The sequence below is a fragment of the Protopterus annectens genome, chromosome 3.part1 (genome assembly GCF_019279795.1).
Source record: "Protopterus annectens isolate FY-2018-M chromosome 3.part1, PAN1.0, whole genome shotgun sequence".
NCBI lineage: Eukaryota > Metazoa > Chordata > Ceratodontiformes > Protopteridae > Protopterus > Protopterus annectens.
Window position 1 is genome coordinate 1,330,008,465 of NC_056732.1, and position 23,718 is coordinate 1,330,032,182.

At 42.1% G+C, this 23,718-nt stretch overlaps 1 protein-coding gene across 1 annotated transcript in view; it reads left to right on the forward strand.

Moving 5' to 3' along the window:
* Window positions 1–23,718, forward strand: part of CIDEA (cell death inducing DFFA like effector a) — an 823,757-nt gene that overhangs the window by 395,279 nt on the left and 404,760 nt on the right. Inside the window, exon 4 of the mRNA XM_044067366.1 lies at window positions 18,912–19,090. Coding sequence (XP_043923301.1) covers window positions 18,912–19,090 — 179 coding nt within the window. The remainder of the gene's footprint in view (window positions 1–18,911; window positions 19,091–23,718) is intronic.

Here is a 23,718-nt window from a genome sequence, read left to right on the forward strand (position 1 = left end):
GTGGAGAAAATATGGGACAACAGTGACGTTGCAAAGAACTGGACATCTCTCCAAAATTGATGAAAAGACAACACGAAAACTGATCAGGGAGGCTGCCAAGAGACCTACAGCAACACTGAAGGAGCTACAGGAATTTCTGGCAAGTACTGGTTGTGTACTACATGTGACAACAATGTCCTGTATTCTCAATATGCCTGGGCTATGGGGTAGGTTTGCAAGATGGAAGCCTTTTCTTACACACAAAAACATCCAGGCCTGGCTAAAATTTGCAGAACAATGCATCAAGTCTCCCAAAAGCATGTGGGAAAATGTGTTATGGTCTGATGAAACCAAGGCTGAACCTTTTGGCCACAATTCCAAAAGGTAAGTTTGGCTCAAAAAGAGCACTTCATCACCAAAAGAACACCATCCCCATGGTGAAGCATGCTGGTGGCTTTGGGGATGTCCTTCAAGAATGCAACTGCAGTCATAACATATGGGTTGTCCTGCCACAGGCAGCCCTCGGTCGGCCGAATTCCAAAGTCTGGGTCCGGTGTCGGCTGGTGTCGCCTCCTCTCCGACATCACAACGGCTGGAGTATAAAGGCATCGGCCGACGCCATCTTCTTCAGTCTTTCTTGCCGCGCGGTGCCCGAAGCAGAAGCAGTTCGCAAGTGCCGGTCGGTCAGCTCCTGAGTTTTCAGTACCGAAGTCATCTAAAAGCTAAGTACCCCATTGGGGAACATTTATTCTTGCCTCAGCCGATGTCAGAACAAATTGAAAAAGTTAATAATTGTTTGTCTTGTGGTAAACACATACCTCATAAGGACTTCCATTCTCTCTGCCTTCCTTGCCTGGGCCCAGACCATGACGTCTCGGCCTGTGCTTGCTTTAATAAGCGCACTCTCAGGCGCCGGGCAGAATTCGCCGAGAACTTTTTCGGTGAATCTTTTGCGTATATCATGCCGTCGGATCAACCGACAACCCAATCTGCTAAAAAACGCAAGGACCGGGACCAACATCCTCGGCCCGCGTCCACTACCGATGCTACTCCTAAACCCTCTGCTAGTGCTCCGGTCCCTTCGGAAGTGGTAAATCCACCGCTCCAGGCCGACGACACAGCGTTAACACGACCTTCGGTCTCAGAGATCTCTCCGGTGCCGGTTGTTGATTTTCTTCCGGAAACCGAAGTTCTGGATCTACCCAACACCATTTCTGTGGACAAGGTTACACCTGCACGTGGGGCTGCTAGGCCCCCTCTTTCCATGTCCATCAAGGCCTTTGCACGTGCTAAGGCCGCCAGTCAGGCCAAGGCCCATCCTAAGCCTACTACCCAGGCCCCTTCATCTGATAAGCAGATCATGTCTCTGGCTGCAGATCTTATTTCCCTTATCAGGGGGACTCAGCCTCATCCGGACAGGGGTTCTCAGCCACCTGCAGAGAAAAGGCCTAGAACTGAGCAGGCGGACGTCCTCTCTTCTGATGAAGCCTCTGGGGATTCTGAGCATTCTGATACCCAAGAAGAATCCTTCCAGGCCTACGAGGACTCTGATGCTGAGGAATCAATTCCCTCTGCCTCCCCTCCAGAGGATTTCTCTTTTGGTGAAGTCCTGCATTCCATGAGGGAACATTTTCAATGGCAGGGTCAGGAATTCTCTGACTCCAGGAAAAGGCTTTGTACCTTCCTCAAGCTTCCCCAGCACAGACCTTTGGCTATTCCACCTCTTATGGATGTTTTGGATGATGTTTTCTCTGACTCCAGTGCTAACCCTGACTCTCTTCCTCCTGCTCCTGTCAAGCCGGACAGATATTATAGGGTCCCTGACACTCACAAGCACCTTTTTAAGGCCCACTCTGTGGATCTAGAAACTATTTCACAGGGCCCCAAGGGGGTTGCTACCTCCTCTGCCAAAAACCCTCTGCCGGCAGACAGAGAAGGCAAGGTCCCTGGAGAGATGGGGTAAAAAAGTATATACCTCTACTACCCTAGCTATGAGGTCACTTAACTGCCTTTTCCACATGTTTCAGTACCAAGATTTTCTCCTGGATGACTTACAGAAAAAGTTAGCCTCTCCTGAGCCTATTGATAAAAAGGCATTGCAGGATCATATACATAACACTCAGCAGGTTAATACCCATTTTCTTCAGTGTGGTTATGATGCATTGGAAGCTTCATGTAGGGCAGCTATGACTGGGGCTGTGATACGTAGACATGCTTGGTTAAAGGATCAGTCTTTGCCTGACCATGTTAAAGTAAAGTTACTTGATGCACCTTTGGAAAAACAGAAGCTGTTCGGTGCTAATGCACAAGATGTACTGAAATCCATAGAGGAAAAAGCAAAGTCAGTACAGACAGTCAAGGATTTCCTTCAGGTTCAGCCACCCAGATTCAGCAGAAGCTGGCCCTCTAAGAATTGGTCCTTCCCCGGCTCAGACAAGTTTCAAAGGGGAAAAAGCAGGGGTGGCCGAGGTAGAGGGCAATATAGAGGATCTTACAGGGGCCGCCAATGGCAACCTCCAAATCAAAGAAGTGGCGCAGACAGTTCAGCTGCACCACAAGGACAATCACAATGACTTGACTTTCGTACCACCTACAAAGGTTCAAAGAGAAGCACCTTTGGGCGGAAAATTATCCTTATTCTCTCAAAACTGGCATATCTTAACCAAGGACAACTGGATTTTGGATTTGATAGACAGAGGTTACAGATTCCACTTCCACACATTACCAATAAGACAAGGCATGCCAAACCTGCCACATCATCAAAGGGCAGAGGCGCTCACTCAAGTTTCCAAGCTGTTAAGTATAAAAGCAATAGAAAGGGTTCCTCCTCAGGAGCAAGGCCAGGGATTTTATTCAAGGCTGTTCCTTGTTCCAAGAAAAGAAAACAAATGGAGACCCATACTGGATTTGTCAACTCTAAACACTTTTCTCATGGTGCCAAAGTTCAAAATGCTGACGTTGCAGCAACTCCTTCCCATGCTGGGCAAGGGGTCTTGGCTGGTCACTCTGGACCTCAAGGAGGCATACCTGCATGTCCCAATCAGACAAAGCTGCAGAAGATACCTCAGATTTCTTGCAGGGACAGAGCATTATCAATTCTCAGCATTGCCGTTTGGCTTATCTACTGCACCCAGAGTGTTCACGAAATGCCTGGCATCAGTAGTGGCACACTGCAGACGATTCAAATATACCCCTACCTGGACGACTGCCTCATACAAACAGACAACAAACAAGCCTTAAAAGAAATTTTGGACTATGTCATGCATCTACTACAGGCCTTGGGATACACAGTCAACTTTCAAAAGTCAAAACTACTGCCATCCGAACAGATTATTTTCCTAGGAGCCAAACTGGACACACAAAACCAAATGGCCTACCTCACAGAGGAAAAGCAGCAGCATTTACCAGAGTACTTCAAAGGCCTGGCAAAACTCTCCCAGCTGACTGCAAGGAAAATCCTGCAGGCCCTGGTGTTCATGGCATCTTGCATCCTTCTGATACCTTTGGCAAGACTTCATATGAGAAAGCTGCAATGGTATTTAAAAAACTTATGGTCTCAACACAACCAAAGCCTAGAGGACATAATCCCACTTATTCCATGTCTGCAAAAGGAATTCCTATGGTGGGCTCAAGCCAGTCAGCAAAACAAAGGCATGTCTTTCAACAGACCTCAAGCAGGCCAAATGATTACAACAGACGCCTCAGACCATGGATGGGGGGCGCACATGGAGGGCAGATGCATTCAAGGTTTTTGGACACCAAAGGAAAGGCATCTGCACATAAACCAAAAGGAGATGTTGGCAGTGATACATGCAATCGAAACTTTCGAAAAATCACTACAACAAGGGCATTTGCTAATAAGGACAGACAACACCACTGTCATGTGGTACATAAACAAGCAGGGAGGAACACATTCTTATCCCCTCTGCAGACTCACAATGCTTCTCTGGGAAAAATATCTGAGCCTGAAGATACATTTACAATACCAGTTTGTACCAGGCAAGGACAATGTACTGGCGGACCAGCTGAGCAGAAATTTTATGGATCCACACGAATGGATGCTGCACCCTCACATTTTCTCTCAACTGACGAAGACACGGGGAAGACCGGACGTAGATCTCTTTGCTTCCCACTTAAATCATCACCTGGAAAAGTTCTGCACAAGGACTCACCATCCTCTAGCCTGGAAAACGGATGCTCTCTCCTTCAGCTGGAATTCTCTGAAAATTTATGCATTCCCTCCTCTGAAGAAGATGGCGTCGGCCGATGCCTTTATACTCCAGCCGTTGTGACGTCGGAGAGGAGGCGACACCAGCCAACGCCGGACCCAGACTTTGGAATTCGGCCGACCGAGGGCTGCCTGAGGCAGGACAACCCATATGTTATGACTGCAGTTGCATATCTATCGGACATCTACATTTATGGTAGGTACAAAACTGTACTTTGCTTTTCTTCAGCTGGAACTGAGACTTTAGTCAAGGTGAAAGGAATTATGAACAGTTCCAAATACCAGTCAGTTTTGGCCCAAAATCTGCAGGCATCTGCTAGAAAACTGAAGATGAAGAGGAATTTCACCTTTCAACAAGACAATGACCCCAAGCATACATCCAAATCAACAAAATAATGGCTTCACCAGAAGAAAATTAAAGTTTTGGAATGGCCCAGCCAGAGCCCAGACCTAAATCCAATAGAAAATCTGTGGGTTGACTTGAAGAGGGCTGTGCACAAGAGATGCCTTCACAATCTGACCAATTTGGTGCACTTTTGCAAGGAAGAGTGGACAAATATAGCCAAGTCAAGATGTGCCATGCTGATAGACTCTTACCCAAGAAGTCTGAATGCTGTAATTAAATCAAAAGGTGCTTCAACAAAGTATTAGTTTAAGGGTGTGCACACTTATGCAACCAGCTTATTGTACGTTTTTTATTTTTATATTTCACCCTAACAGATTTGTTTGTTTTTCAATTGAATTGTACAGGTTATAGGTCACAATAAAGGTGGGAAAAGTTTTGAAATTATTTATTGTGGTCTCATTTTTTTATATCACAAAAACCTGGCATTTTAACAGGGGTGTGTAACCTTTTATATCCACTGTAGGCGACCTTCATACTCTGGATGTGACCCAATTTGCCTTCATCAAGGGCATATCCTGCCTGTTAAAACTTGGATTTCTTTGAAAATGAAACCAGGGCCATTGATGAGGGCAGATCCGTACAAATATCATACCTCAACTTGGCAAATCTTGGCCTTTGACACTATCCCACACTCGGGCACTACTGATAAATGTAGCAAACTGAATGTAAATCCCTTTATTTTAAGATGGGTTGCCAACTGGCTCACAAACCAGTTGCACACCATCAAAGTGGGTAACTTCACATCAATCAAAAGGCCTGTCACCAGCAGGGTGCCACAAGGGTCAGTGCTGGGCCCCCTACTGTTTGGTATATACTTCTCAGAAGTTCAGGCCAAAACTAAGGGGCTGTGGCTGACCAAGTATGTGGACGACTGCAAACTGGGTGTAATTATTGAATCCCCAAATTATGCTGTTAAATTTCAGGAAGGTCTTATGCAGACCAATAACTGATGTTTTAGTTGCGGTTTCAAACTGAATGTAAAGAAATACATTATCATTCCCTTTGGTAAAAACAATGTCACTTCACGCTATCAGATTAACAACAATATCCTGTGTACCTATGAAATGGTAAGAGATTTGGGATCACAAGAAGTCTGTGACCTTAACTTTGACCACTGTGTGTCTACTGTAGTTAGGAAGGCTTTCTACATAGCACACTTGGTTAACAAGTGCATCACCTCTAGAGCAAAGGCAGTTATAACCCCCTCTATACTCCTCACTAATCAGGCCCATACATAATTGAATATAATGCCCCTTTTGGCATGTACCATGCAAAGTACCTTTAGCAACTGGAGAGATCTCAGAGGTTTCTAACTAAGAAGATCAAGGGACTCCAACATGTGCCTTACACAGACCGACTAATAGAGCAACCCATTCAAGGCACCTAAATATGGTCTGTGACTTGATTAGGACATGCTAGAGGGACAGATTTATCTCCCAGTGACTACCACATCTTCGGAATAGGCAGCCAATTTATGTGAAGCAGAGCACCTTTATGACACTGTTCAAAAGGAACCTGGACGAGTGGATGGGGCACCATAAATTCATACCAGGGATAGCACCCACAACCTTCCTACACATAGGCAGTCATTATTAAATACAGTCCTGGGTATTGATTAAATTATCTGTGTTATTACATTGGGATGAAGCCACTAGTCTTGGAAATGAACTCTGGGTCGATAGCCTAGTAGCCTCCTACGAACACTTAGTTTGCTTTGGACTTAGGTTATGGAAGTTATGAAATGTTTTCATATTTTGGTACATAACTTTGCATGGGAACATATGAATGTGCTAAGTAGTACCTCATTTTGAAGACAGTATTCATTTTTCCAACATGGTAAAAGAACTGTGCCTGTATGTTGTACACATGTACAGATATCCAAATTTATTTCAGACCTGGGTTATGGAAATCATATTATTTTGGTAAATATCTTTGCAAGGGAGCATGTCAGTGTGCCAAGTAAATACTTCATTTTGAAGACAGTGTCACTCCTTACAAAATGGTTAAAGAACTGTGTCTGTGCAGTGTACACATGTACAGATATCACAGTTTGTTTAGTCTTGTAGAATTATGAAAAGTATACATTTCCAATACTTCTCCTTATTATGCCCATATCTTTGCAAGGGAGCATGGTGATGACACAAATGATACATATTTTTGAAGCTGACATTGAGACGCACAACTTCTACACTGATATGTACCCTCTGTCTGTTACAAGTGATGAGATATTATGCTTTGTTTATTTATCACTTATGAAACAGTGTAGTAATCATATTTCTGTGAATATCTCCAAAAAGGTAAAAAATATGCACATTATCAGCATTTCTTGCCAAATATTTAATAATGACTTTGATACGCACTATCGAAATTTACACTGTTTTAAGGTCAGTGTCTGCTGAACAAATTTCACATTTACATTTTTAGTCTAGCTCTTATAGAGTTATGAACATTTGTTTTCTGTATGGTATTAGAAATGGATTTTCTGAAAATGAGCTCAGGCTGCACTGTTGTTCCTATGGTGGAATTAAGCAGGCAGCTTTTTCTGAGCTGCTCCGGAGTGAATGAGTTAACTACAACCACAAAACCTAAAATATGTTTACCAGAGAGTTCTACAAAAATGTAGGAGTTGATGAAACATGCCATGCATAAGGCCACCTTACTAGCAAACTTAATTGTATGTACGAAGAGAGAGACATCGACAAGAATCTACTGGACTTCCTGATTGTCTCACATCCTAGACTGCCCAGATTCTTTGGCATACCAAAGCCCCATAAAAAAACTTGATGTGACCCACTGTACAGACCACTGGAGGCAGGGAACAGCACAAACATGGACCAACTTTCTGTTTATTTGGAATACATCATAAAACTGCTTGCAGTGCTGTCTTACAGCCTGGACAAAACAGACTGTGAAGAAAGTTTAAATCATTAGTTATCCCAGAGAAAAAGCTTTTGGTCACTGTGGATGTGGAAGCCTTTTTACATAATACTCCCATGACTACTGCATAAAAAACCTTAAGGGAGACACAAGCACTGCACCACATCTGCCTGCCAGGAGAAATCACCCACAAGACAGATCTTCGAAAAGTACAACTAGAAAATAACAACTCTGGAGTCAATGGCTAATTTTTCAAGCAGACTTGAAGGATAGCAGTGAGTGCAGCAATGACAGCCAACCTAGCAAGCACTACACTGGTAAAATGGGAAGAGAAGAAAGTGTGCAAGGCTGAATACATTCAGAAAAATCAAATATTACTTTGAATTATAGACGACATCTACATTGCATAAGAAGGCAGCAGGGAGAATAAAATGAATTTAAGTGCATTGAAAATTCCACTGGCATCGTCAAATTCACTACCAACTGCAGCTGAGAAAGAGGCCTGACTGCTGAAAAGCACTGCTGGAACAAGTCTGAAGTAAAGTTGTCAAGTGCTCGCCAACGGGGCACACACACGCCTACTCACTCACTTGTTCACACTCTCTCGTCTTCTTCACACGTACTCACATTTACACTGCCCCACACAGTCCCCAGTGTATGTTCAAAGCTTTTACAGTAGAAGCATTTTGCTGATGGCTTCTGATCCTGTGTTTGTATCTTCATCTAGAGGTTCCTCTGATCACTTTCCTATCTCTGTAGAATGAGTTCTACAAACTGTAGTCTCGATCAGGTAGGTTTGTATGAGGTATACATAATATACTGTAGCTCAGTGTTCTCAACTGTGACATCCGAGTTCTTCCTTAGGGAGTGATTGCACATACAGATGTTTCCGCATTATTTCATGCTTCAGTCAAGCTTGGTTTTTCAGATCTCTAGTAGTTCAAAACTGATTTCTAAGCAAAAGATTATTCAAGCTCCTTCCCAGCAGCTTCTTCAAAATCTTGACTTTACCATGCTTCTGCTGCTGAGTATGGGGTTTACCATCAGTCTCAAAAAATTTGCTCAAACCCCTTCACAGGATCAGATTTTCCTGGGATGCAGGATTTGGATTTTGCCTGTGATGGCTTTTCTTCCTCCTCTCAAGGTCACCTTTTGACAGCTTTCTTCAGTCTCTTTTTCCTTTACAGGTAGTGTCCACAAGAGAGTTTCTGTGGGCTCTGGTGTACATGGCTTCCAGCATTCCCATGGTTCTCCACATGAGGAAGTTTCAGTGATATTTAAAGAATATCTGGCTTCAACATTGTCATCATCTGGAGTTTTCCCATTCCTTTCTTCCCTTGGCTCAATCGGTAATTTTTGTGGTGGATTCATTAGATTTCTCTTAATCTTGGACCACCTTTGCATGCTCTTTCCTCAGTCAGGATCTGTCTAGAAATGCTTCAGATCTGGGATGGTGGGGCTTTATCTAACAACATCAGGGTCCAGGGAGTGTTGCCTCTTCAACATCTGGAGGAACAAATTAGCATCAGACAAATGAGGGCTGCTCTTTCTGCTCTTGAGAACTTGCATTCCCACTGGGCTCCAGGTTCTCATAGACATCACCACTGTCATGTGGAACATAAACAAGGGGGCACAAAGTAATACCTCCTTTGCAGACCAGCTCTCCTTGGCTGGGAATTTGTTATTCACCATCTTCTCATCCTTCAGGTAGTTTACAATCTCTCAAAACACAATCATGTGGCAGACAGCCTGAGCAGGTCCAGGGCAGGTCATCACAAATGTACATTTCACAGGGAGGCCTTTCTGGTTACTATCCACAGGTGGGCAACTTCTCAAGCAGATCTGTTTGTCTTCACTCTAAACAGGTTCCCAGGTTCTGTTCTAGGGTGCTGCGTCCTCTGGCTTGGAAAGTGGGCATCATGTCTTCTTGGAAAGGGATGTTTCTGTATGCTTATCTCCCTCTTCTCTGTAGCCCTATGTCTTAAAGGATCATCTGGGACAGATCTAAAATCTTTAGTAAGTGTTTTGGTGCAGACATTAGTTCCCCCTTCTGTTTCATTTACCCAGAACAATCATGACAAGTTACCTTACAGGATGGATCTCCTCACATAGCACATTGGCTGTTTCATTCACTTCATCTGTTTACCCTGCATTTGACTCTGTTTATAGGGTTTTGATTAATTTTTGACACCAGCTTTCTGAGGATGTGCTTCAGGTTTTGCAGGAGACCAGAAAACTCACTACTAGGAAATCTTATGATGCTGAATGGAAAAGATTTTCTCACTGGTGTCACAGGCTCTTTTAGTGGCTATTCGTACTGTTCTTTATCTGTGTGAGTTGCCCAGAAAACCATAGAATAAGAAAATCAGAATTGGGATCCATTACCTTCGTAATTCTTTTTGCCTGTAAGGAGGGTACCGCAAGTTTCAACAGGATTTAGAGCTACTGTATAGTGGGCATCCCCCAAGGTTTTCTAGAAGTCGCAAAAGAGACCTGTAATGAAGAGAAAATTCTAAATGTGACAGCACACTTCATAGGCTTGCTTGAGTAGGTTAAAATTGTTAGGTCACTAGGTAAGTAACATATGCAGAGGAAACAAGAAATGCAACAGAAGGTGTATAATAAGAATGCCAGACTAGGGGATTTTTAAATGGGGGGAAAATTGATAGTAGTAGTTCACAGTGCTGAAAATAAATGCCTAGCAATATGATAGGGTGCCTTTCATATGGTAGAAAAAAAATTGTATGTAAAATAAGACAAACTAAAAACAAAACAGAGTAGATACATCACATAATGTGTTTAGCACTAAGGAGAGAAGCTGAAACTTTTTTAGTCCGCTTTGGAGCTGACACAGATACTAGTAGTATGGCATCAAAGAACACCATCCCTACAGAGGGATGAACTCGGAGATAGGCTAGGCAATGCAAGATCTGTAACCATCCTAGGTTCGAATAAGGGGTACTGCCATATTCCTCTTTTTCCATTAGGCCAATAGAAAGACATAACTCTCTGCCCTCTGAAGGCCTTTATCATTGTACAATTTTACACTTTGGATGTTTTGTAACTCTTTCCACCTTTCAAAGGCTCATGGATAAAGTTTTGAAACCTCTTGCTAGGTACTCTGCTAATAAACTTGATGTAGTAGTTTATTCAGAAGACTGGGTGTCACATTTAGACAAAGTAAAGCATGTGGTGGATTTTTTAGACTGGCTACAGTTAATACTGCAATAAGTTAGCTTTTAATGGCAGATACCTAATACTTAGTGTATGTGATTTGGAGAAGGATGAACAGACCCTAAAAAGGCAAAATCAAAGCTGTGAAAAGCTGTGCTATTCTGTCTACCCAGTGACAAATAAAACAATTTAAGGACTACCAGGCTACTATCAAAACTTTGTACCCAGCTTTGCTGCCATAACCTGTCCTCTTACAGAGCTTGCAAAAGGAAATGACCCCATCCAGATAAGATGGATAGTAGCAACAGATGAGACTTTTAACCAACTGAAAAGTTTTATGTTAAGACCTAGTCTTAGTTGCCCATGACTTATAAAATCTTTGTGCACTCTAGTGCATCTGAGGTTTGGTTACAAGATGTGATGTTTTGGAAAGTAGGCAGTGAGGAACACCCAGTCTGCTATGCAAGCAAGACATTAAATAAGCCTAAGACAAGGTATACTGGCATGAAGTGAGAATGTCTTCCTATTAAACGAGTAACAATTTCCCTAAAGTAAAGTTACTAGGATGTAGCTTTACCCTGCTAAACAGAATGCACCCTGCAATGGTTATACAAGCAAATGAATGTCAGCAACATGGTATGCAAATTGAGCTTTATTCTTACTACCTTTTATTTTCCTTTTAAGGTTAGACCAGTGAACAAACACACACAAAAAAAATCTGATGTTCTTCATCTCACATTGCTGCAGTCCTAACACTTGGGTAGTCCGCTGTCCTTGGTCGGCCCGAATATCAAAGTATAAGGCTGACGTCGGTCAGGGCGCATTTGACTGACGTCAGGACGTCAGGGTACAAATGCGCATGACCGACGTCATATCCTCAGTCTTTTTTGCCGCATGGTCCGATGCAGAAGCTGTATTGCAAGTGCTGGTTGGCGTTCTGAGATTTTTCGATTTAGAAGTTTCAGACCGAGTTCAAAGTTGGCTAAGTACCCCGTTGGGGAATATTTTGGTTTTTTCTTGCCTCAGTCATTTACCGGATGTCAGAAAAAGTTAATAATTGCATTTCTTGTGGGAAACAGATACCGCATAGAGATTATCATACTTTGTGTATTCCTTGCTTAGGGCCTGAGCACGACGTTGTTGGCTGTCGCTCTTGTGCTAGATTTAATAAACGCACTATAAAGAGAAGGTTGGATTGTGCAAGGTTAGTCTTTGGGAAGCGGTGCAACTATAAAATGCCGTTGGATGCTCCGACGCCCGCTTCTTCGAAGAAGCGCAAGGACAAGGCAGTTAAGCCTAGGCTAGAAGAACCGTCTGTAACAGACGCCGGTTCTTTGAGGTGTCGGTGGAGCCGGTGGCTCCACCGGAGGTTTCTTTGTGTTCCCAGGGTGAGACCTTATTATTGCAGGATGTGGCCTCTCAGGAGACTAGTCAGGCTGAGGGGGCTTCTCATCTTACTATACTCCCCTCCCTTCCCAAGGTGGCTAGGCCCTCTCCTTCTGTTTCAAAGGCTTCCCCCAGGGGCAGGCCAGGTTTGGCTTCATTGGTGTTACCCCTAGCTCCTCAGGTACTGTGCCCAAGAAGCATATGCTTAAAATGGCAGAAGATTTGATTACTTTGATTAGGGGTTCTATGCCCCCTCCTGATAAGAGACCTAGGGTGGATCCTGAGCTGGGGGGTTTTGAGCAGGCTTCAGATGTTTCAGAGTCTTCGGCTGAAGACTTGCAGGAGTACTCTCCTTATTCTGATTCTGATGTGGATGATTCTACTCCTTCTGCTACTCCTCCTGAGGATTTTTCTTTTTCAGAAACTCTTCATTCCATGAGGGAGCATTTTAAGTGGGAGGGTCAGGACTTCTCTGATTCCAGGAAAAGGCTTAGGGAATTTCTGTTTTTACCCCAGCATAGGCCTTTGGCTATACCTCCTGTTTTGGATGTAGTGGACGATGTTTTACAGAAGCTTCTCTTAATCCTGATTCTTTGCCTCCTGCTCCTGTTAAGCGGATAGGTATTACAGGGTGCCTGAAGCTCATAAGTATCTTTTTAAGAGTCCTAGGGCAGACCCAGAGACTGTTAGCCAGGGGCCTAAAGGTGTGAAGGCTTCTGTTGTTAAGAATCCGGTTCCTGCAGACAAGGAGGCTAGGGCCTTGGATAGATGGGGAAAGAAAGTCTATACTTCTTCCACTCTTGCTATGAGGGCTCTGAATTGCCAGTTTCACATGTTGAAATACCAAAATTATCTCCTTTCACTATTGAAGTCTAAGGTTGATGCTCTGGCAGTAGGTATTGATTGTAAGGAGTTGCAAGATTTAGTGCATGTTTCTGAACAGGTGGGTAAGCATTCTTTGCAGTGTGGTTTTGATGCTGTACAGGCCTAGTCTAGGGTGGCTGCCACTGGGTCAGTCCTTCGCAGGCACGCCTGGCTGAGGGATCAGAATTTGTCTGAACATGTTACGACAAGGATTTTAGATGCTCCTTTACAATCTGACGTGTTGTTTGGTCCTCCTGTTGAGACAGTCTTAAAGAAAATGGAAGACAAGGCTAAGTCTATGCAGACTGTTAAAGATTTTTTGCAGGTCCAGCCTCCAAAGTTTAGTAGAAATTGGCCTACTAAAGGGTGGACGTATCCTTCTTATGGTTCACAGTCTAGGGGTAGATCTAGACGTGGTAAGGGCAGAGCCCAGGGCTCTTTCAGGCCTAGAACTGGGAGTTCTCCTGCACAGGCTTCGGGTGAGGGCAGGGGTCAGTCCTTTCGTCAGCAGACCCAATGACCTACCTTTTCAGCTGCCAGAGCCTGCTCGTCTGGCAGCACCTTTGGGAGGAAGGTTGGCACTTTTCAAAGAAAATTGGAGTTTAATTACCCAGGACAGATGGGTATTGGATATCATTCACCACGGCTACAGGTTTTATTTCCATACCTTGCCTCCTTTCAAAGGCATGCCAGACGTTCCTCCTCCACAAAGACTAGAGGCTCACAAACAGGTTTCTCTGTTGCTCCAACTAGGGGCCATACAGCCGGTCCCTCTGCCAGAAGTGGGCCTAGGATTTTATTCTCGCCTGTTCCTAGTACCAAAGAAGGGGAACACGTGGAGACCAATTTTGGATTTATCTATCCTCAGTACTTATCTGGACATTCCCAAGTTCAAAATGTTGACGTTGCAGCAGCTTTTACCTCTGCTGGGCAAAGATCATTGGATGGTAACTTTGGATCTCAAGGAGGCTTACCTTCATGTTCCTATCAGACTAAGTTGCAGGAAGTATCTGCGTTTTTGAGCTGGGACTTCTCACTATCAGTTCTCTGCATTGCCCTTTGGCTTATCTACTGCGCCCAGAGTGTTCACGAAAGTTCTGGCTCCAGTGATAGCTTTCTTCAGACAAAAAGGAATACAGATCTATCCTTATTTGGACGACTGCCTAATTCTGGCTCAAGGAAGAGAAGAGCTTCTTCATCATTTGGATTATGTGATAGCAGTGCTAAGATGCCTAGGGTATTCTGTGAACGAAATAAAGTCCAGTCTAGTACCCTCTCAAGACATGTGCTTTCTGGGTGTGAGACTGAATACAGCATCCCAGATGGCCTTTTTAACCCCGGACAAACAAAAGAGTCTATCCCTTTACTTCCATCAACTATCTCATCAGTCCGGGCTGACTGCAAGGACAGTCCTTCAAGCCTTAGGGTTCATGGCATCTTGTATTCTGGTGCTTCCCAATGCCAAACTGCATATGAGGAAGCTACAATGGTATCTCAAAATGTATGGACACAGCACTGCCAGGATCTAGACACTGTCATTCAAATAATACCTTGCATTCAAAAGGAATTTTTGTGGTGGGCTCAGGAATGTCACCTAAACAAGGGACTCTCTGTGACCCGGCCAGAGGCGAGTCAGATTTTAACGACAGATGCCTCAGACAAAGCTTGGGGAGCTCATCTACATGGAAAGTGGATACAAAACAAGTGGCCTGTCAGACTACAACATCTACATATCAACATGAAGGAGATGTTAGCAGTCCAGTTTGCATTAATTGCTTTCAAGGAATTGCTTCTTCCAGGGCAGGTGTTGATTCTAACAGACAACACAACTGTCATGTGGTACATCAACAAGCAAGGGGAACGCATTCTTATCCTCTATGCAGGCAAGCAATGATTTTGTGGGAGACTGCTCTCAGTTTACAGCTCAATCTTCAGGCAAGGTTTCTGCCAGGAGCACAGAACTCCTTAGCAGATGTGTTGAGCAGACAATTATGGATCCCCACGAGTGGAAATTGGATCCTCATGTATTTCAGAAATTGACAGTGTCATGGGGAACTCCAGACATAGATCTGTTCGCTTCTCCACTAAACCATCAGCTGCCAAAGTTTTGCACAAAAAGGTTTCATCCCACAGCTTGGAAAGTGGATGCTCTTTCTTTCAATTGGAGCAATCTTCATGTATATGCCTTTCCACCTCTGCCTCTCCTCCCAAAGGTACTTCTAAAGGTCAGACAGGACAAGCCAAGGATGATTTTAATAGCTCCGGATTGGCCTCGACAACACTGGTACCCATTACTGAGAAGTCTGGTACGGAAGCCTCCATGGCCTTTGCCTTCGATTCCACACCTGTTGTCACAGGAGGACAGCCATTTGCTAAATGTCAAGCTTCACTCTCTGCACCTAACAGCCTGGCATATTCTGTTTTGAACCAAAGTGGGCCTCCACTTCCTCAGCAAGTTTTGAATGTTATTTTGGAAGCTAGGAGGCCTAGTACAAGGAAAGTGTACGCAGACAAATGGAAGAGATTTTTGTTTTGGAGTGCAGCAAAGATTTTGATGTTTCTGAGCCTAATTTGAGTGTGGCTCTTCAATATCTTACTGAGTTACTGGACAAAGGTTTGTCTTTCTCTTCTATTAAAGTTCATGCTGCAGCAATTTCAGCTCACTATGATTGCAACCCACCATTGTTTTCTCATCCTTTGTTCAAGCAATTTCTTAGAGGGGCAAAGAATATAAGACCCGCACGAAGAGCTCCTACTCCTGCTTGGGATCTCAATTTTGTGTTGGAGAAACTCACTCTACAACCTTTTGAGCCTGCAGCTACTGCTGAGTTGAAATATTTATCTTGGAAGACTGCTTTTTGTTGGCCATTACCTCTGCAAGAAGGGTTTCTGAATTACAGGCCCTTATGGCAGTTGAGCCTTTCTTGATTTTCCATAAGGATAGGGTATCATTACGTACTAATCCTTCCTTTATGCCTAAGGTGGTTTCTAGTGTGGCTTTAAACCAAACTATTCATTTGCCTACTTTTTATGCAAATCCCCAAAATAAAGGGGAAAAGATTTTGCACACTTTAGATGTCCACAGGCAGTTGCGTTATTATTTGGACAGAACTAAAGGGTTCAGGCAGTCTCAGCAGTTGTTTGTTTCTTTTGCCTTGAGTTCTCAGGGCAAGCCTGTATCAAAACAAACTATTTCTAAGTGGATTGGGTTTTGCATTGCTTTCTGTTATTCCAGTCATGGCAAGGAGATTCCAGCTGGGATTAGGCCTCATTCCACTAGGGCTACTGCCACTTCAACAGCTTTTTTGAGGGGAGTGGCAACCAAGGATATTTTGGAGGCAGCTACTTGGAGTTCTGTACATACTTTCTCTAGGCATTATCACCTGCCACTTTACTCTAAGTCCAGGGCTGGTTTTGCCACTGCTGTTTTGCAGGGCATTTTGGCAGCTCCTGCTTCCTTGTAGTTAGCCATCCTCCCTTACCTCTGCTTTGGGATTCTACCCAAGTGTTAGGACTGCAGCAATGTGAGATGAAGAACATAGTACAGTTTTGTACCTACCATAAATGTAGATGTTCAAGATCCACATTGCTGCAGTCCAATTTACCTCCCTCCTTCCCTCTGTAGTTAGAGGCGGTTGTGTGGGTTGGGTTGTACATTTTGTGTATATTGTATATATTGTACATATAGTTAGTGCAGGGGTGGTTGGTTGGTTGTTTGCTGTCTTTTGGTTTTGACCTTTATTTTTAGGGTCTTCTGACATCTGGGGCAAGAAAAGACTGAGGATATGACGTCGGTCATGCGCATTTGTACCCTGACGTCCTGACGTCAGTCAAATGCGCCCTGACCGACGTCAGCCTTATACTTTGATATTCGGGCCGACCAAGGACAGCGGACTACCCAAGTGTTAGGACTGCAGCAATGTGGATCTTCGAACATCTACATTTATGGTAGGTACAAAACTGTACTTTCTCTGTGTTCTGTAACCCATTCTATTTTAGGTTGCCACCTTTTCAAATGCCCAAAGGGGGCATTTTTGGTACAAAAGTCAGATTTTGCAGGCCAAAACATACCAATGACCAGTACAAAGGACAGAACTTCACTTTTTTACCTAAATAAAAACTTATTTTTGTAGCATTTTAGTTGCTTATTCTGTTTCTTATAACATTTAGGTGTTTCAGATACAGAATAACTGCAACTATTACATATAAAATAGGAAATAATTTTGTTCTAAAAATCTCAGGACATTTGCAATTTTTACAATTGTTTTGCAGGACAAAACTGCCCAAAAAGGGACTGTTCCTCATAAAGTGGGACAGGTGGTAACCCTATTCTGTTTAGGATCATGTTGGGGGAGGTGATGGTATAGTAACGTTTCCCACTTGTGTAAAATTTCTTATGTACTATGTGTTATGGTAATCATATCTTTTAATAGGCTGCCATGCTTTGAATGTAAACTTTATTAGTGTAATGAAACCTTGTGGCAGCTAGGTAAATATATATCGCCTTCTGAGCTGCTGTTAAAAATGAAGGCATTTAACGTGAACAGACATTGATGTTTACCTGTCATAGAGAGGGATGTGTAAATCCAAGAGTGAAGACTCTTGAGAGAACCTTAGACTAGAAGAAGCTGTGGATTTACTTGTGGATTATTAGTTTACCTCTGGAACATCGGGAGTTAACGTGGATTTTCCAAGAGTCTTAAGTTGTGAATGTACATGAAGGCTGTAGCCAGCTTATTCTGAGTTGCAGCATTGGGAAAAGGAACTGTGTGGCCCATTGGGTTTTACTGAAAGACTTTAAAAAACAAAACTGAACTGCACAGAAAGTAACCTGAATAGTGTAATTTTGTTTGAACAGGAAGTAACTTTGAGTTGACATACTTGTGGTATAAATAAACTGCACTTAAACCATAGAAAGAGAATCCGTTGTATTCAGTGTCTTACAATATATGTCTGAATCCTGGGCATGCAGTTTGCAGGTACTATTTGTCAGAAAGCAGTGTGACATAAAAACAACTTCTCATATTGAAATCCATTAAAATATTCAATTGTAAGGGTTCTGTAGTGTCTGCTACTTTTTAGTATGAACTGACTTTTTCAGAAAGCAGATTGTTGCAGCTCCAGTCCGGAAAGAACTACAAAGGCAAATGTGCCTTACTGGAATTTTATAGTTGTTTATATTACTTCTCTGTTGCTGTAAAATGCAATGCACACACACGCACACACACGCACACACACACACAGACACACACACACAATTCTTACATTTAACACAAAAGTCTTGGATGTTGGTTTCTTCACATTAGCTATTATTTCAGACTCAAACCCAACACTTCCAGAATACCTTGCTGGTGCCTCTGACGCTGAACCAATAACAGTCTTTGGATGGAGTGTTGAAACTAAGGTGCTGAGGTTGTTGTTGGTTCAGAGGTGGTGACACCAGTATAGTATGCTGAGTACATGCAACCCCGCCATACTTTGAAGCCATTAACCATCCCTGGTCCTGGATGCGACAGTAAAGGCAATAGAGGCTGTTAAGGCAAAAGTTTACTTTTCTGTTAGATAACTTTAACTTGTAATCTAGAGGCCAAATTCTGTGTGATAAGTAGGTGTTATTATCTCACAGCTGAATACTATGTTTTAGAGAAAAGCTGCAAGTGCTTGTTATTACCGAGTACAGTAATGCTAACACTTTTAGTCAAGGGAAATCAAATTGACCATGGAGAGACGAATTTAAACTTCGAGGCACAAATGAAAAAAATGGTTTCTGAAATGTGTCCCCTCCTTGTCTGTGTTTGGCCTCCTTTCTTTTAAATGGATCAGTTGCTACTATGTAAGCTTTTTTTAAAAAAAACAAAAAAACAAAAAAGACACACGTAACTGCAGCTTGGAGAAAAAGTTAAGGGTTTAACTCATTAAAGTCACTGAGTTTGATGTGTGTCATATATTTGTATCTGTAAAAACTGACTAATGTTCTGCTGTTTTTTTTTTCCCTAGGGAAGAAATAGTTTTGACTCTGAATGCCCAAAAAAGAAGGGAATAGCTAAGGTCACTTTTGATTTGTATAAACTAAATCCAAAAGATTTCATAGGATGTCTCAACATAAGAGCTACATTTTATGATGTGTACTCTGTGACATATGATATTCAATGTATGAAAGCCAAGAATGTTCTAAGGTATGTAAAGCTTCTTGTTTACTTTGATTTTTAATTACCTGTTTTTGCACTGAATTTTTTTGCTTGGTGCATTTTAACAGCATACTAAAGGTGAAAATAAGTAAACAGAAGTTTTGTACTTTTGATTTTATTTTTATGTGCATTTTTGTTTCATTCATATAAACTCGGTGATAATTAGCTTATGCAAGGAAGTTTTTAAAAATACCAAAAATATTAAAAAAGGAAATAATGTGAGTAAATGTATGTGGTGTGATGTGCCAAAAAATTCACCTAATCTTTCATTGCAATCACATTCATGAAATCTTACTTTTCAGAGGTGTATACTAATTTGACATCCCCACTATGGGCCAGTAATCAACAAGCTTCAGTTCTCAACACTGACACTGGAGAGGGATGTTTACTTGTAACAAAAATGGATATACCCAGTATTTCCAGATGCAGCTCTCTGCCTCAAGCACAATTTCCCTTAAGAGCACACAGGGCACACACTCAGCCCGGGGTCTGGGTTTCTCTCTCTGTCTCTCCCCAGGTCCCCAATAAGGCTGCCCACTGGCACAACTGTAGAGTTAAGTCCTTAGCAGAGTGTCAAAGCCAAGTCCTCTAGCACCCTCTCTTCGAAACCAGTACTTCATATCCCTGCTGCAAGTAGCCGACACACGCACGCGTGCACACACGTACGCACACGCACACACGCACATGCACACATACACACACTTACTTTGAAATTTGATTTTCACACAGATTTACCCACTGTGCCCCCTTCTGCCTAAAGTGTAAGGTAGTTATCACTGCTACCAGACACTACAAAGTCAGCTACCTAAGGCTATTGCAAGGGTACCCAATTATACTGAGTGAAGTTAATATTGATAAAAATGGTAATGCTGACCAAACAGTCAGGCTTCAGGTGTGGCCACAGAGTCACCAATAGATATAAGTACATTCAAAGGACCAGCCACAATGAAAAGTTTAAATGTATTTAATAATAAGTAATAAAAGAACATGAAATTATGAAATATCTGTTTACAGTAAACACCAGAGTTTCAGTCGCAGGCAATATTAAAAATAACACAGCTGGAAAGATTCACACAGTTAAAAAAACAATACTTAACTATTCTTACTATATTTTCTTGACTGATCTAGAGAATTACTATTACTGCTTGGTTTATAGATCAAGGAAGGACAAAGTAGCTGAGAGATCCTTCTGTGTCAGGTTCAAAGAAAATGACTGCCCTAAGACTTCTGTCTCACCTAATATTAAAACATTATTTCTATACAGAGTGACATCACATACATCTGGTTATCTGACTTCTGGTTCCTATGCACCCCCCCCCCCCGCATTGCTAGAAAAACTGCCAGGGTTTAGCACTTACTTGTCTATAATACACACACAAGAGCATTGCTCAGATCTAGTGCAGCTTCTGGAAGTCATAAAACAGTTACAAACTTCTCCTACAGAGACTAACAAAGCATGCTTCTTACAGACAAGTCTCTGGCTTCATTCAAAACTGTGAGATAACATCTTTATGGCCTAGGGCAAGTAATTTAATTTCTTACTATTTTCCAAAGTTATCAGCTGGAGTGCGGGGAGTGCCTTCTGTGTGGAGTCTGCATGTCCTCCCTGCGGTTGGGTGGCATTCAAAAGACATGCATAAATGGGCGTGCCTTAGTTGAAGGTTGGACGTCGAGCTGGCACCTCGTCGTTCATGAAAATCTACTGCCAATCATTAGTGGACCGGAGTTCTGCTGTGGCAACCGCTAACTGGGAAAAGCTGAAAGACAGACAACAACAACTATTTTCCAAAGTTAGCTGGAACTGAGCTTAACCTCTTCTCTTCCAGTATTCTCTGTTTATGTTTATGTGTGTGTGTGTGTGTGTGTGTGTGTGTGTGTGTGTGTGTGTGTGTGTATATATATATATATATATATATATATATATATATATATAATTTAATTGAGTTGTGGTACAGTCAGGACCCACTGTTGGTACATTTTTAATACAAGCAACTTCACAAATCCATTTTCAACACAAGCATCTGTAAAAATCAGTTTGATATTCAAATAACATATACTTTACTAAATTCCAGCTAACTGTGCTGGCATATGTTACACATCCACTGCCTCTCTTCTCCTGGCATAACTGACAATACCTCACATCGTCACAACTAATACAAATATTAGTAAAACAGTGATGTTCTTCCACCCCCCCCCCAGTTGAAATAACTAGTATGCTGAGTATGTAACTGTTTTAACTATATTCTTGCTTCATTGCGGGTTCTCTATGTTGTTTTTCTAAGTTTCTTTTAACCAGATCTTCAATTTTTTCCAGTAAAACACATTATAAAAAACTTCTCAGCTGCATCATGATACATTGTCATGAGTGGCATTCATTTATGTCTTTGAATGCCCTACAATACTAACTTCTGCTCTCACCTCTGCATTACATCTAGCTAACTCTGTGTACATCGGTATATCTGACCTCAGTACTTTGTGACTTAGTGTGTGTAGTAGCCACTAAAGGCTCTTTGAGATAAACTGCTGTTCCATTTCTTCATGCGGCATAGTTTAACACACCTGCAGTAAATCACTCCTAAGTGCTTCTGCTTGGTTATGTGCATCCAGTATTTTCATTTGACTCCAAAACTCCATACTTTCAGACTTTTATGTCCTCTTGCAGCAAGTCAGCTTTTGCACTTTGTGTTTGGTTTCATCCAGCGGCTGTTCCAACTATTTCTCACTTTTCAGCCTTTTAACAACATCATCTGCAAGTCCAAGTCAGTTTTTGTTTTCCCTAGTGATTTTGATTCTTGCATCTGATTTGTCTAATATAGCATTTTGCATGATACACTAAATACAAATTCCTTGGGGGACAAATAAAGATAATTTATCCCCATTTCTTTAAGAACTATCCACAGTTTGTGTGGTTCCCACAATCAGAGGCTTAACTATAGTCAATATAGCAGAAGGAAATATTTTTCTGGTGCAGGGCTTTCTCACTGGATGTTGGCAGTTTGATCTGAGTAATGGGCAGCTAGGTGATCAAAGGAACCTTTCGGCCACAAACAGGTGCATAGCACCCATTACAGTTTAACAATATAATATAGTATGATGTTTTATAGAATAACATTTTCTTTTTGCAACACATATTTGTTAATTAATACATTTCACTTTTCAGTACTGAATAGCATTTTCACTTCTCATTAAGTGAAAGTACAGTCTTGTATAGGTTGGAATTTACATAACCCTGTGTGTAATAGTCTCCTTATAAAGGTCTGTGGCAAATGTGTAACATAACTTGTTTAACCATCGTTAAGTAACACTATTGAGGTATTATTAGGTACTGAAAGAAAGTGACAGTTCACAGGTTAAAGAAAAAATGGAAAACCAAATGCGGAGGTATATACAAATGTTACAGCAGTTATTGGTTCATGTATTGCTGAGGTCTTGCTTGCAAGATCTTACTAGCATGCAGGCCCGGTGCTAGAATTTTAGGGGCCCCCAGCAAGTTTGAAGTTGGGGGCCCTACCCAGGAGAATATAAAGTGTGACCATGTTGCTGTCACACCCCCCTTCCCTGTCAAACTCATCCAGCACCATTTAACAATCACTGTATAGTATTACTACATTCAGACCATTAAAAAGACTTGAAGTGCCAAGGTACACACACTGACTGGCATTTAATACCAGTGTTACATTATCACAAGCCTCTGTACCACAGCAAATCAGCCATTCACAGAAGTATATGCACACACACACACACACACACACACACACACACACACACACACACACACACACACACACACACACACACACACACACACACACACACACACACACACTGGCATTTAGTTGCAATGTTGTTACATTATGACAAGGTAGCCAGTCCCACAGAGGTACAGAAAGACACCCACACACAGGACAGACACACAAAACAAAGACAGCACTACAGCAAGACAGAATAGAGACACCCACACAGAGACAGAAACACAAGCGAGAGCTATCCAGACTCTCGCACACAGGACAGACACCCACACATGAAGACAGCACTACAGCAAGACTGAAAATTAATAATTTAAAATACTTGGTTTATAAACTAATAATGATGCTAGAATAAGATTTTACAGTAATATGTGTTGTGTGACCCCACATTTTTGATGAACATACCAAAACTACCAAACATCTAGACATTGCGCAACATTCTTACAGCCCCTATCAACCTCCTAACCTCTCAGTATAATTCCAAAGCTAAAAATAACCACAGAACAAAGGTGTAACATTAGGGATGGTTACAAACCTTGCTGTGATAAACTTAGAAAGGTATTAGAATAGCAGTGTTTTTATTGGCATTCATTAAAATAATCAGTGCATTCTGCGGAATCCCCCCCCCCCCCCAATGTCTCAGCACAATTCTAGATGAGGTAAAAAATGAAATGAAAAACAAGGCAAGGACATAACATTAGGGATTTTAAAACAATGTGCTTATGAACTAATAGAGAAGGTAAAATAACAGATTTTCCAGTAGCATGCATTGCGTGAATCCACATTTTTGATGAGGAACAGACTAAAAATACAGGGCAAATATATTAACATTGTGCAACATAGGTTCATAGATTAGTACTAAGCTAACTG